The 14,948-nt window shown below is 44.8% G+C and overlaps 2 protein-coding genes across 5 annotated transcripts in view; one reads left to right on the top strand and one right to left on the bottom strand.

The window, feature by feature from the left end:
* Window positions 1-3,471, top strand: part of LOC134436751 (histone-lysine N-methyltransferase PRDM9-like) — a 12,076-nt gene extending 8,605 nt beyond the window's left edge. For all 4 annotated transcript variants that reach the window (XM_063186100.1, XM_063186099.1, XM_063186102.1 and 1 more), the window contains 3 exons: window positions 155-222; window positions 700-890; window positions 1,735-3,471. In XM_063186100.1, the coding sequence (XP_063042170.1) occupies window positions 155-222; window positions 700-890; window positions 1,735-3,026 (1,551 nt within the window). In that variant the 3' untranslated portion in view covers window positions 3,027-3,471. The remainder of the gene's footprint in view (window positions 1-154; window positions 223-699; window positions 891-1,734) is intronic.
* Window positions 3,472-7,898: 4,427 nt separating this feature from the next.
* Window positions 7,899-14,906, bottom strand: ppp1r8a (protein phosphatase 1, regulatory subunit 8a). The gene is made up of 7 exons (XM_063184999.1): window positions 14,842-14,906; window positions 14,190-14,250; window positions 13,200-13,353; window positions 11,935-12,188; window positions 10,854-10,998; window positions 9,238-9,302; window positions 7,899-8,461 (listed from the first exon to the last, which is right to left on the bottom strand). The coding sequence occupies exons 1-7, from the start codon at window positions 14,892-14,894 to the stop codon at window positions 8,042-8,044; spliced, it is 1,152 nt and encodes a 383-aa protein (XP_063041069.1). The 5' UTR covers window positions 14,895-14,906; the 3' UTR covers window positions 7,899-8,041.
* Between the last annotated feature and the right edge of the window lie 42 nt (window positions 14,907-14,948).

Raw genomic sequence — 14,948 nt, 5'->3', positions numbered from 1 at the left:
CCTTTCCTAATGCGTGTCTGTGTGTGTTTGATGTGTGTGTGTGTGTGTGTGTGTGTGTGTGTGTGTGTGTGTGTGTGTGTGTGTGTGTGTGTGTGTGTGTGTGTGTGTGTGTGTGTGTGTGTGTGTGTGTGTGTGTGTGTGTGTGTTGTCACAGATCTACAAGAGTCGGCACACAGATGAGTACGTAGATGCCAGAAGGGAAACCCATTCCAATTGGATGAGGTAACAGCAGCTATTTATCACTTTGGAGTGAATTGATTAATTCTTTTGAATATCCAATTAGACAGTTGAATGCAGAGAATGCAGTACTGTTCTATAATACAATGTCTACATGTTATTAAACAGTAATAATTTGATTGGTTTGGTGATCACTACTTCAGGCCTCCTGCCAGGTATGGTTGTTCACCGGGTATCAGGCTTGTACGAAATTCCAAAGGGAAAGAATTTCAATTCAAAGTAATGCCATAATACGAACACTAGGTGGTGTTGTTCTATGTACTTTCAATGGGTGGTGTAAATTAAATTCAAAGAAATTCAAGGTCAGGGCACCACCTAGTGTTCGAATTATGGCATTATTTTGAATTGAAATTCTTTCCATTCAGAATTTCGTACAAGCCTGCCGGATATGTGAAGTGTGTGGTTTGCTGTTGTCTATCAGGTACAGTATGTGAAGTGTAGTTGGTTGGCTTTTGTCAACAGGTATGTGAACTGCGCTCGTAACGGTGAGGAGCAGAATCTGGTGGCGTTTCAGTACAGAGGAGGGATTGTGTATCGCTGCTGTCGGCCTGTTGTCCCTGGAGAAGAACTGCTGGTCTGGTATGGAGACGACTACGCCAAAGAACTGGGCATCACATTCGACTACCTCTGGGACGTCAAGAGCAGCGCTAAAGGTAGGCCATTACCAACCAACCACCTTCTAGGAATACTTAATATTAGCCAATCACATGCTAAGAGACATTCGACTACCTCTGGTATGTCAAGAGCAGCACTAAAGGTAGGTCACTATCAACCAATTACATGATGCAGAACATTTACACTGTGTGATATTTTTAGTTTATTTCCAGAATGTATGCTGCCCATTCACAAATGTTACCTTTTTCACAAATACTTACCATCACAATGAACTTCTAAGTATTCATTATAACTGGAAAAAATCCTCTTTTCATACATGAATACAGGGATCTTCTCCATGTCCGCCATTTTGAATTTCCAGAAAGACATTTTGGTAACACTAAAGAATAACTTCATGAAATTAAAGAGTAGCCAATCACAGGCAATCACCCTTGAACTACCCCTGGTAAAGATGGGTCATTACAATGAATCACGCTCTCTGGACTGTCTTCAGCCCTTCTATGCTGATGGGATGGCTGGCATCTGACCCGCTGTTCACTGAATAAGCTCAACTACACAATGACAGCATTGGCATGACATCAAAGAGTCTTACAACAGATTAAGACCTGGCCATTAACAGTTTGGCGATAGCAAGTTTATAAATAGAAGCTTTGTATGAAAGGTTAAACACAGTAGCATAACATGACAATGTAAACATTATTTTACAGGGACATAAACAAACATTAAAAATTGTTTAGTGTACGTGTGTGTGTGTGTGTGCATAAGTGCTTCAGTTTTTACAGTTGCTTTATTTGTTAGAAAGCAACACAAACTAAAAATGTTTATTGCTAAAAAAGTTTCAGTCTTAATGAAGTCTTTGTGTCTTTATGTCTTGTCTTCCAGAGGAGTCTGCGTCTCAGGTGTTCTCCTGTTCTCTGTGTCCATTTGCCTACACGGCTGAAATCTACCTTCACAAACACATCAAGAGAATTCACACAGACGAGTATGTGCGTCTGCTGAGGTCTGGAGAGATCAGATCAGAGACTTTCATACCGTCTGGAGGCAGAAACCAACACGCACACCAAACCACAACTGGGGCGTCCAGACCAGTCACACAGCCGTCTGCAGAACAGCAAGGAGCACATGAGCAGAGACGACAGCAGAACACTCACACAGGAGAGAAGAAACACCACTGCACTCAGTGTGGCAAGAGTTTCACTACAGGGAGAAATTTAGAAGTACACCAGCGCACTCACACAGGAGAGAGGCCGTATCACTGCACTCAGTGTGGCAAGAGTTTCACTACAGGGGCAGATTTAAAACGACACCAGCGCACTCACACAGGAGAGAGGCCGCATCACTGCACTCAGTGTGGCAAGAGTTTCACTCAAGAGGGACATTTATTGCGACACCAGCGCACTCACACAGGAGAGAGGCCGTATCACTGCACTCAGTGTGGCAAGAGTTTCACTACAGGGGCAGATTTAAAACGACACCAGCGCACTCACACAGGAGAGAGGCCGTATCACTGCACTCAGTGTGGCAAGAGTTTCACTAGAGAGGGATCTTTAAAACTACACCAGCGCACTCACACAGGAGAGAGGCCGTATCACTGCACTCAGTGTGGCAAGAGTTTCACTCAAGAGGGAAATTTAATACGACACCAGCGCACTCACACAGGAGAGAGGCCGTATCACTGCACTCAGTGTGGGAAGAGTTTCCCTAGAGAGGACTATTTAAAACAACACCAGCGCACTCACACTGGAGAGAGGCCGCATCACTGCACTCAGTGTAGCAAGAGTTTCAGTCAAGAGGGAAATTTAAAACTACACCAGCGCACTCACACAGGAGAGAGGCCGTATCACTGCACTCAGTGTGGAAAGAGTTTCACTAGAGAGGACCTTTTAATACAACACCAGCGTACTCACACAGGAGAGAGGCCGTATCACTGCACTCAGTGTGGCAAGAGTTTCACTCAACAGATAGATTTAAAACGACACCAGCGCACTCACACAGGAGAGAGGCCGTATCACTGCACTCAGTGTGGCAAGAGTTTCATTACAGGGAGAGATTTAATACAACACCAGCGCACTCACACAGGAGAGAGGCCGTATCACTGCACTCAGTGTGGGTCGACATTCACTCAGTCTGGTAGTTTAAAGACACACAAGTGCTCTCACAGTAAAGAGCCCTAATCACTCTCCTGCTGAATCAAGACTGATTTGATCCACCAGAGCAGAAATGACATTTTTTAACTGAACATTTTTAACTGAACATTTTTAACGGACTTTGATGATGACTTTTGTTGAGTATTTTAATTGTTGAATTGTTTCTTAATATTGTGATATCATGTACACGTATGTGTAAGTGTAAGAGTTGTTGTGAAGAATGTGTCATAGCTGTTACTTTGTGATGTAAGAAATATTTTAGTGAAAACCACAATAGTCACTATTTCAAACAGCAAATGTAAAGTATAGAGTAAAGACCGAGACCACTGACTTAATTACACACACCAAAGATGAAATGTCACTTAGAGTTGTGCTGTAAATTTTGTACATCTGTGACTTTATTAAATACAGTATCTTTTTCTGTAAGTGAATTGGCCAAATGGAATGAATAAAATGTGTAATAGAATATGAACTGATTTGATTGTTCATTAATGTAGAGCTCCGTTCTGCTGTGGCTTCATTTGTGTGTTATCAACACCAGATGAGTCAGGAAATCCTGTTGACCTTTTAGTTGGGTCCCCATTAGACTAATGATAAACACCATGAATACGAGCACAATAGAAGTAGAAGTATGATATTGTCACCACTAGAGCATTGAGATGTAGTTTGGAACACAGATGCATTGAGCTGAGCAAGGCTTCCCAAACTTCACCATGATAAGGCCCCCTACGTATATATCTGTACATTCCGTACCGTACATGCTGTAGGCTACATCTTAACCCATTGATGCCTGATGTTGCGTTGCGCAACATTGGCCCTGGCGTCTGGAGCTGCATTATGCAACATTCAGGCTCATGAGGTTTTAGACACCTTTATTAAAAATCTGTTTGTTTGAGATGAATGAACACATTCTTATGAAATATGAGGGTCTTAGCGTTTAAATGCAATTTAGTGCATATTTTTATGTGCTTCAAAAGCTGAGATATTTAGGTTTTTATAGGCTGAGGGCAGCTTTTCTTTAAAAAGGCTCATGCATTCAGCACCCTTTCTTGCAGGTGCCTTAGGCGTCAATGGGTTAATACACTTCAGTACCATGTCCAGGAATGGCATAGCTGATAAGCTATGTTAGCGTACACTATGTCTTATTATTGACAAAGACAAGTTGTCTGTGACATCTGGCCCATTCCTGGACATGGTAATGAAGTGTCTTAAGCTATAGCCTATGTAAGTTTCTTGGTTAATTTTAAGTTGACAAGACTTAAAATTAACCAGGCCATTTTAAGAGTGTTGAGTAACCGTATGTCTTTCTTTTAAAGGCTCTGCGGGCCGTGTGAAATGGCTCAGCGGGCCGCATGTGGCCCCCGGGCCTGAGTTTGCCCACCTCTGCACTATGAGTATGACTTGGTCATTGGCATTCTGGTACCAGCAGATTTATAATGGTGTGTCTTCACGGGTGAAGGAAAAAGCAGGAACATCGTTCTTCTTAAAGGTGGTCCTCCTGTTATACCCGACACTCCTCCTGAGGATGCACTGTGGAGCCCTAGGGGTCCCCGTGCCCCACTTTGAGAAACCACTGATCTAAAGGCGTATTGAAGGACTTGTGGCCTCCATTTTAATGAACTGCGGCACAATGTTCCTAGAAGGCAGCAGGCTACGGTCACTGCATTCCCAAAAACTCCAAAGTAGCCAAATCGTATGTATGAGTATGTATATTAATATGTACGTACAGCTCCAGACCACTTTATTAGAATAGCATGAAAAAGTTGATTTATTTCCATAATTCCATCAATAATGTTAAACTGTCATGGATTGTAGATTCATGGCCCAGTTGTTTAACTATTCCAATCATTCAAGTTTTTCTTTTTACATAATTTGGCCTTCCAGCTCAAAAAACCCATGAATTGGGGAATTCGCATCATTAGAATATTGTAATAAAATCACAATTTTCTTCATCAAAATTCGTTTCACATCAGTGCACATCAAATCAGTTGAAATGTGGTACTTTCTACATAACATGCAATGTTCAATACTTGGTTAGGACTCTCTCTGTCTTAATAACAGCCATGATGCGTTTAACATTGAAGTCAATGGCAGAAACAGTGCATGGGAGTAATGGAAGCCCAGATATCCTTGATGCTTTGCTGTCAGCTGTTCTTGTTTGTTGACCTGGTGTCCCACACTTCACTCTATAATATACCCGTAGATATCCATGCCACGTTTTGGCGCTAACTCACCAGTTTCATTCTAAATCACCAGAAATGTATTTAATGGAATTAAACTGTAAGTAGGAGTATAAATATGAGGGGTCCTCTACTTTGCAAATTACTTGTTGTTTCCAAAAAAGTTTGAGAAATACCAAGGCACTCATCTTCTTTGTAATTAAAATGCCTTTATTTTGTTGGGCATAGCATGATTAAAATACTTTGACGCGTTTCGGCATGAACTTCGTCAGGAAGTGTTCTAAAACTTTTTTGAAATCAACCAAGCCTGACTCCAGAGAGCACCATCTTTAAAAACTAGACAGTTCCAGGTAGCACTCCAACTGGACTTCATTCTGATACTTGTTGTTTCCATTTAAAAAATGGCATCACCAGCCACATGTAAACAAGCAAGTGACACATCAATCTGGAACAACAGCCAACAGCATGCCTTTATGTGATAGGATGGCGTCGCCAGGCTGGGTGGAAAACATAGGATGGCGTCGCCAATGCCTTCATGATTTGTGTTTCAATAAGCCACTACCAATGGGAGGATTTTTTGTTTATTATACTTATTTTAAAAGTTATTATACAAACAATAATAATAATAATAATAATAACAACAAACCATCTGTGCCCACAGTAGCTTACTTTCCCCCTCCCCCACCACTCAATTCTCTTTGCCTGTGCAAAGCAATTATTAAAGAAATAAAAGAAATAGAAAACAAAAAAGACACATAATGAAAGGAGTGACATGATATGATACGAGTAAGGTGCAACTCAAGATGAGCAGTTAGGGGCGCGTTTGGAAGACCAGCTGTTTGAAGCACCAGCTGTTTGAAGCCAAAACATCATGACAAATAAAACAATGGTGGAAGGACCCTGTCGTGGCCTAACAGTAGGGCACTGGGTTACTACGCCGGCGACCCGGGCTCAGGTCATGTGCTGATCCTTCCCCGTCTCTCTCTCCCCACTTGCTTCCTGTCCCATTCTTCTTCACTGTAATCTCCAGATATAGGTTGACACCCCTTTACCTATACCTGTACCTATATAGGTTTACCCCCTGGGCCTGTTAAAGTGACAAAGCTTTGAGAACAGAATTAGAAACTTCAGTAGCACTTGAGGAAACATTTAATTTCCAAGCATTCCATTTGGGTTTCATCAACTCTTAACATTTACTATCATTTGGTAAGCGCATTGCTTTAGATACTTCTCATTAGTATATAATTTAGGCTGCATACATATTAAAAAACATATCTATGAATGTTAAAGCACATAGAGACGATAAGACAGGGGGGCAGATAGCAGATGGTCAACTCCTATCAGGGGCCAGCAGGGGGCGATGAGGAGGACACCAGGTCAGGACAGACAGGAGATGGTCAACTCATATCTGGGGCCTTTACTCAGAGTGCGTTTTAATATGCAACCTTGCGTCCTCCACTTTCACTTGTCTCCTCTCCCGCCTCCTGGCCCGTCCTCCGTGGAGAAAACGCTAAAGTTTCCCAGCTGTCAGCCTAGCCACAACATCTTTTGGGGGACTGTTTTTCATTCAGCATCCCAATTTCAAATGAGAAAGACTTTACAATTGAGTTTTTGCACGATATTGAAATATAATGCTGTTGTCAGTGATGTCATCATGACGAGAAGTAAGTGGAGGAGGCAAGTGGAGGAGGCAAGGTCGCATATTGCAACGCACTCTCAGAAGCTGCTTCAGGAGTAAACCAGGTTAAGGTGAGAGGTAAATCATCTAATAGAAGAGCCTGGAGTCCTCATGTTCTTGAGAAAATGAGAACTTCGGGCTCTTCTTTTTGATAATTTACCTCTTAACTTACCCTGGCTTACTCCTGAACCAGCTTCATAGTACAGGATCCTAATGTTAAATATACTAAACAACACATATGAAAAACACAAGCCAATTAGAAAGTAGTCATTGTTGTGCAGTGCTAATGAAATGTTGGTTCACAAGTCAGACGACTTTTAAAGTTAAAGTTCTCTACCCATTAGCTGTGGTACGGCCAATATTACTGATAATGAATGTTTACGTAAACAGTATGAATATATTAGAAGCTCATTGATACAAAAGGTAGTATGGAGTGAAGCCGTGGGCCTTTAACCAAAACTTCAGGGAGAAACGGAGAAGGCCGCTTGGGCATTTAAAAAGCACACTCTGGCTTAAAGCCCAAGAGTTCAAATATCAAACTAAACAGTGGACACAGGACGGGTGCAAAATGGAAGAGGCAGAAGTTTAAAAAAACAAAAAGCAAACAATATCAAACAAACTAGAATAATAAGTTTCACACACACATACACGCTGCTGATTTCTATAATGTTCCAAATTGACCAATAAGGACACAGTAACGCAGGATTCCGTAAGCTCCGATATCCAATAAGGTAACAGCAACAGAGAAGGGCGGGGCTTATTTCCTGAACACGCCTCCTTGGCATGACCCGGTGAGGTGTGTGTGTGAGTGTGTGTGACTGACCAAAAAGGGCATGAACTGAAAGACAAAACAAAAAAAAACGAAAACAGAAAAATAACAAGCGCTAATTTCTTTAAGTGTCTTTAACACATTTCTCCCATGTCATCAAAAGTTCACAAGTTCATCTCACTCACACGCACACACACACACACTCACACACACACACACACACACACACACACACACACACACACACGCACACACACACACACTCACACTGGCTGCCAACATCCATAGTGTTCAATAGGAGACAGGATGCCGTGATGTGCCGATCAGATCAGTAGAGAAGGCTTGGGGTACACACACACACACACACACACACACACACACACACACACACACACACACACACGATCCCAGCCAATCAGATGAGTAGAGAGGGCGTCGGCTTCTTCCCAGGCCACGCCTCCTTGGCGTATTTCTTCTTGCGCGGCTCGTTGAGGGCCTCTGCTCCCGTGGTGTAGGGGGCGGTCGCTGTGGGTCCGGGGGCGGTCTTCAGCACCGCGGGGGCCTGTGGGGTGGTGGTGGTGGGGGAGGAGGAGAGGTCCACCTCGGGGGCGGGGTTGGGGAAGGGCAGCGGGAGGCCCCCCAGGATGGTGGATGCTCCCTGGGCAGCGGCGTTACCCGAGCCCCCTGCCTCGTGGGCCTCGTGCGCCTCGTGGGCCGTGGGGGGCAGGTCACCGTACAGGCCGGCGCTCAGGGGGAAGCTGTGGAGACGCCGCCCCATACCGTCATCCAGACCCAGCCCCAGGGCCAGGGCACCGCCCCCATCCAACCTCTTCTTCTGGAGGAGGAGAGAGGAGAGAGGGATGAGGGAGGGAGATGAGGAGAGAGAGAGAGAGGGAGAGGAGAGAGAGAGATGAGGGAGAAAGGAGAGAGGGATAAGGGAGAGAGAGGAGGGAGAGAGAGAGAGAGAGAGAGAGTGTGTATGTAAGGGTTAACGTTCGGCGAGAAGGTCGCTACCGTGGAATAGCAGCACGACAGAGAGAATCTTTAGACCCCGACGCGGAGCGGAGTGAAGTGCTGCTATTCCACAAAGCGACCGACTCGCCGAAAGTTAACCCGCTTATTATATGGATATACTTAAATGATTCACACATGGCGGGGACATTTCTTTAGGCCTATTTAATGTTAAGATTGTTGCTGCGCAAAACAAAACAGTGCCGTTGTGGAACACCGCTAGGCAACAGCTAGCCAGGACAGCAGGTGTTGTCTATCACAGCAGCTGATTAGAGTCTTGTTGAAAAGTCGCTTTAGCAGTGAAAAGTCTTGTTGCCATTGACAGCGGTCTGTTATAGACCAACCCGTCCGTTATCGAAAAATAACAGACGTGCGAACGTTGGGGAGCCCCGTTGAAATGAATGGAGCATTCGACCGATGACGTCACACCATATAATAAGTGTAAGTGAAAGTCCATTTGCTTGCATTGTGAAGGGGCAAGTGAGTGTGTGTGTGTGTGTGTGTGTGTAGGAAGGACAGAGTAAGGCATCTTAATAAACAAGGTGCCTAAAATACAAAATCTGTGATTTCCGAGAAAACGTGATTTTGGAGAAAGATTACCTTGATGGGGACGACGGCGGTCTGCACCATATTCCTGAAACGCCCAACGGAGGGGTCAACATCCTCTGTGGACACACACACACACACACACACACACACACACACGCACACACACAAACACACACACGCACACACACACACACACACACACACACACACACACACACGCACACACACACACACAAACACACGCACACACACGCACGCGCACACGCATGCACACGCACACGCATGCACACACACACGCACACACACACACACACACACACACGATCACACACACACACACGCAGAAACACACACACACACACACACACACACACGATCATTAAAATCCACCAGCGACTATCAGGTCCCAGTCTTGGCTGAGTAAGCGGTGAACATAATGTCATGATGTTATGATGTTATAATGTTATAATGTTATAATGATTCATTGTATAATGTTACCCAACAAGTGTGGAGAAATAAAGCTCATGATGAGCTCTGAATAATAACGATAATAAAATGTTTCCCAAAGTCTATGGCTTAGTTGTAAAACACGTGACAATTGGGTATATGAAAAACATATGAAAATGTTTTCTGTATTGCACTTTAACCCATTGACGACTAAGGCACCTGCAAGAAGGGTGCTGGGAATGCCTGAGCCCTTTTTAAGAAAAGCTGCCCTCAGCCTATAAAAAACTAAATATCGCAACTTCTAATAAAGCACATAAAAATATGCACTTAGATGCATTTAAACACTAAGGTCCTCATCTTTCATTCGAATGTGTTCATTCATCTCAAACAAACTGAGATTTTTAATAAAGTTGTCTCAAATCTCCTGAGCCTGAATGTTGCGTAATGCAGCTCCAGCTGCCAGGGCCAATGTTGCGCAACGCAACATCAGGCAATGGGCTAATGTACGTCTCGTTAATGTCAGTCCTGTGAATGTCTTTGCCTTTGGATGGGAGAGAGAAAAACACAATTTCAAATGTATGACCAGTGAGAACATACAGTATGACCTGACTGTACATATGAGAAAACCGACAATAAAAGCTGACTTGCATCTGCTCTGCATCTGAGTGACCAGCCTACAGGTGCTGCTCAACGCAGGAGTGTCCAAAATTTCAAAGACAAAGAAGTTTACCGCACACTTATTTGACTTTCTGCTCATTTATTCAGAGCGAACAACGCGTTTCGCCTCAGCGCGTCATCTGGTCTGCTGGTTTGCAGGTGCGGTTTTGGTCGTTTATTCAGGGTGCTGGTTCACAGGTTCGGGATTCAGAGCGAACCTGATGATGCGCGTTGAGCGCTCCGAATAAATAAATGCAATCGTCTTCCTCCTGCTGCTCTACCTGGGTTGATGACCTCCTCGTCCTCTAGAAGGAGGTGCTGGAGTTTTCCCTACCTGGGTTGATGACCTCCTCGTCCTCTAGAAGGAGGTGCTGGAGTTTTCCCTACCTGGGTTGATGACCTCTAGAAGGAGACGCGGGAGTTTTCCCTACCTGGGTTGATGACCTCTAGAAGGAGGCGCTGGAGCTTTTCCTACCTGGGTTGATGACCTCTAGAAGGAGGTGCTGGAGCTTTTCCTACCTGGGTTGATGACCTCTAGAAGGAGGTGCTGGAGCTGTCCCTACCTGGGTTGATGACCTCCTCGTCCTCGCTGAAGGAGACGCGGGAGCTTTTCCTCCTCCTCTTGGGCCGCTGGATGTCCAGGTTTCCCTCCTCAATGGTCAGCGTGGAGATGCGCTTGTTGTGCGCCGTGTTGAACTCCGTCAGGTTCTGCCAGAAGAACAGGGATATAGTAATATAATAATGTAATGTAATGTAATGTAATATAATATAACATAATAAGATATAATATAATGTAATATCATAAGCGTGGAGATCCGCTTGTTGTGTGCCGTGTTGAACTCCGTCAGGTTCTGCCAGAAGATATAGTCAGATATAATATAATAATATAATATAATATAAAATAATATAATGTAATGTAATATAATATAACATAATAAGATATAATATAATATAATATAATATAATATAATAAGATATAATATAATATATAATATAATATAATATAACATAATATAATATAATATAATATAATATAATATAATATAATATAATATAATATAATATAATAAGTGTGGAGATGCGCTTGTTGTGCGCCGTGTTGAACTCCGTCAGGTTCTGCCAGAAGAACAGCAGGACAACAAAGGAGTACAGCTAACATCAACATGATACTTAGCTGACGCTTTTTAACCAATGCCACTAACAGCTATTAAGATACTGGGGTCAGTTCCAATATGCAACCTTGCGTCCTCCACTTGGGCTTGTGGCCTTGTACCACAAAGCAATACGTCGGTATGACATCACTGACAACAGCATTATATTTCAATATCTCGCAAAAGCACAATTGTTAAGTCTTTTTCTCATTTGGAAACTGGATGGTGAATGAAGAATAGTCCCCCAAAATTGTTGTGGATAGGCTGACAGCAGGGAAACTTTTTTTCCCACGGAGGTGGGGCATCAGCAAATCGTGAGACCACAAGCACAAGTGGAGGATGCAAGGTCGCATATTGGAATTCACACCAGGTGTGTCACCGCACGGAGCCAGTGTGCTCTCACTAGGTGTCAACTTCTGCCAGAAGAACAGCAGGACACACCCAGGAGCACAGAGCTAGTCGTAAATAGGGCTAAGTTCACACACACACACACCTCTAGTTCAGTCTCCTCCTCCGGCAGCCCCAGTAGTCCCTTCAGCTCCTCCTCCTCCGCCCCCTTGGCCTCTCCTCCTGCCGTGGCCGCGGCCGTGCCCGTCTGGCTAAGGCCCTGGCCCTGGCTCTGGCTCTGCGGCTTCTCGCGGAGGGTGTAGACCCGCGTGGACGCCCCGAAAGACATGGTGGAGTCCAGAGGCACCTGCTGAGGCTTGTGGGGCTCCAGCCGGATGTGGCCCAGGAACGTGCCATGCGCTACACAGTATAGGGAGAGAGAGGGGTCATTACACTATTATATACACTAGAGGGCGCTACAGCACCTGCTGAGGCTTGTGGGGCCCCAGAAACGTGCCATGCGCTACACAGTATAGGGAGATAGAGTGGTCATTACACTATTATATACACCAGGGGGCGCTACAGGGAGATAGAGTGGTCATTACACTATTATATACTCTACAGAACATCACACTAGATAGAGTGGTCATTATAATATCATATACTCTAGAGGGGACGCTACAGGGGGGCAGAGAGTGGTCATTATAATATCATATACTCTAGAGGGGACGCTACAGGGGGGCAGAGAGAGAGTACAGAACATTACTCTAGAGGGCGCTCTAACCGGATGGGGCCCAGGGACGTGCCATGAGCTACAGTGGGAAAAAGGGGGCCAAGACAGAGGGCATTACCAAAGACACCACAGACGTCATCACAGCGTAGTACGAAATGATGGCGAGGGGAGTACAATTCTTCATCTGCGCTCAGTGTTGAAAGCATGGTAAAGTGCAATGCCACTTCCACCAAGGTCAGAGTGTGGAACAGGTCATAGGACGATGTGCATGTTTGTCAGCTGTCCTTAATTTCCCCCCACAATTACTGCTGACCGACAGCTGCAGTTAATTTGGCCACAAACTGAACACTGACAACCGGATATCCTCTTTCGACCGATTTTACAGAGTACAAATTTTATCCATCATGGTGCCATACCCATTGACCATGCGCACCGTGTCTCTAAGCATAGAAATGTATTAGTTCTATGGTATTTAAGCAACGCCCTCGTACTACACTGTGGCTAATGTATTTTCCACTGAGTTATACTTCTTGTCCAATCTACGTTCTTTATTGCATTACAGACCAGACCATTCTGTAGATGTAGAACATTAGCACGCACGTGTGTGAGTAAGGGCAACTCTCTGCTGATTGTGTATACGTGTGTGTGTGTGTGTGTGTGTGTGTGTGTGTGTGTGTGTGTGTGTGTGCTGCACTCACTGCTGTTGAGGTCAATGAGGAAGACGCGTTTGAGGTGCCGGTGGTACACGAGAGCGGCGTGGGCACGAGAACAGGACTGGTGGTCGATAGTGAAGTCACACAGGTCAGGGTTCCGCCCGAACAGGTAGAAACGCTTCTCATCGATAATCAACTTCTACAAGAGGAGGAGAAGAGGAAGAGAGGAGGAGAGGAAGAGAGGAGGAGAGGAGGAGGAGAGGAGAGGAGGGAGAAGAGGAGGAGAGGAAGAGAGGAGAGGAGGAAGACAGGAGGTCAGGGTTCCTCCCAAACAGGTAGAAACGCTTCTCATCGATAATCAACTTCTACAAGGAGAGGAGAGGAGGAAGAGAGGAGAAGAGGAGAGGAGAGGAGGAAGAGAGGAGGAGAGGAGAAGAGGAAGAGAGGAGGAGAGGATAACTAGAACCACTTCTCATCGATGAACAACTTCTACAGGGTAAAAAGGAGGAGAGGAGGGGAGGAGAGGATAACTAGTTCTAAACAGAAAAGCAACCAATGCACTTTGAATGCTTCATTGCACTTGTCAATGCTTATGTGCCCCTATCTTTTTTCTTTCATATCAGTTTTGTTTTGTCCAGATGTATTGTTGAAGTTTCCTAATAACTGTTTTTATACTGTTGATATGGGTATATTAAACTTTAACTTGAACAGTCGTGATAAAAAAATCTTTTTAAAATTATTGGGGTGAGTTGCTGAATAAAGTGGAGAGGGTGGGGAGACATGTTCACTAAATAGAGTAGTTTTCTCAGCGGGCTTTGACAGCCCAGGTCAGCGACACTGGTGACAGGGGGGCAGGGCAGGACATGACACTTGCAGAACACTGCACTCCGTTCCACACAGCCCTCTACAGCAGATTCGGATGGCACTGGGGACTGAAATTTCCTAGGTGTAGGCAAAGATTCTCATTTAAACCGTCTCTGGTGTAGGTTCTAGTTAGATATTTGGTCATCCACGGTCCACCCGTCCCATCCTTACCTCGATGAGTTTGTCCCCCTTGACGACATCGAGGTGCAGGCCGGGTGGAGGTTTGCCAGCCCTGGGATAACACACGACAGGAAGAATGTGTCCAAACCAGTGATGGAAAAACACACGCGGACACAAACACACAAACATACTGTCAGTCTTAATCCCAGACGCAACCGATCAAATGAATGCGATTTTTAGTCTTGTTGTCAGTTGTGCACACGGTTGTGCACCTGATAGGCTATGCATAACAAAATTCGAGTCTGTCAAATGATCTGCATGCACTATCACGTTACAGATCATGCTGTCAGTGTTTACAGACGCGTCAAGACAATGCAGACATGAAATATTTCGTTTATTCTCAACACAGTTCGATGTGGGTAAGGTAAGACTGGTAATCTACAATGCCAGTAGAATGGGCATGTGTCGTGCACAAGTTGCTAGTGGGATGACAGCCCAACAGAGCAACTAGCCGACTGCACACTGACAACAACTTGGTCCTTATAGTTAGCCAGCTAACGCTATTAGACAGCAGCGTCTGCAGCCCACATACAGAAAGCACCGAGACCCAGCGATAGTGGACATATGCATCTACACCACTGTAGTTCTGATGAAAGGAATCGCTCATATTGCCATCTGTATGGAGCAGCGTTACTCTACATACCATGACGGACAGTCGAAAAGAGGTGTGTTTGTGGCTGCCGGGGTCGCTGCCATCTTTCACTGTCCTACTGCATGCTGGGTAGCCGGCGGAGTGGGCTTTAATTTCCT

Source organism: Engraulis encrasicolus, chromosome 20, assembly GCF_034702125.1.
Source record: "Engraulis encrasicolus isolate BLACKSEA-1 chromosome 20, IST_EnEncr_1.0, whole genome shotgun sequence".
Classification (NCBI taxonomy): domain Eukaryota; kingdom Metazoa; phylum Chordata; class Actinopteri; order Clupeiformes; family Engraulidae; genus Engraulis; species Engraulis encrasicolus.
The sequence above is the reverse complement of the archived record's forward strand: the minus strand, read 5'-3'. Positions and strand labels throughout refer to the sequence as shown.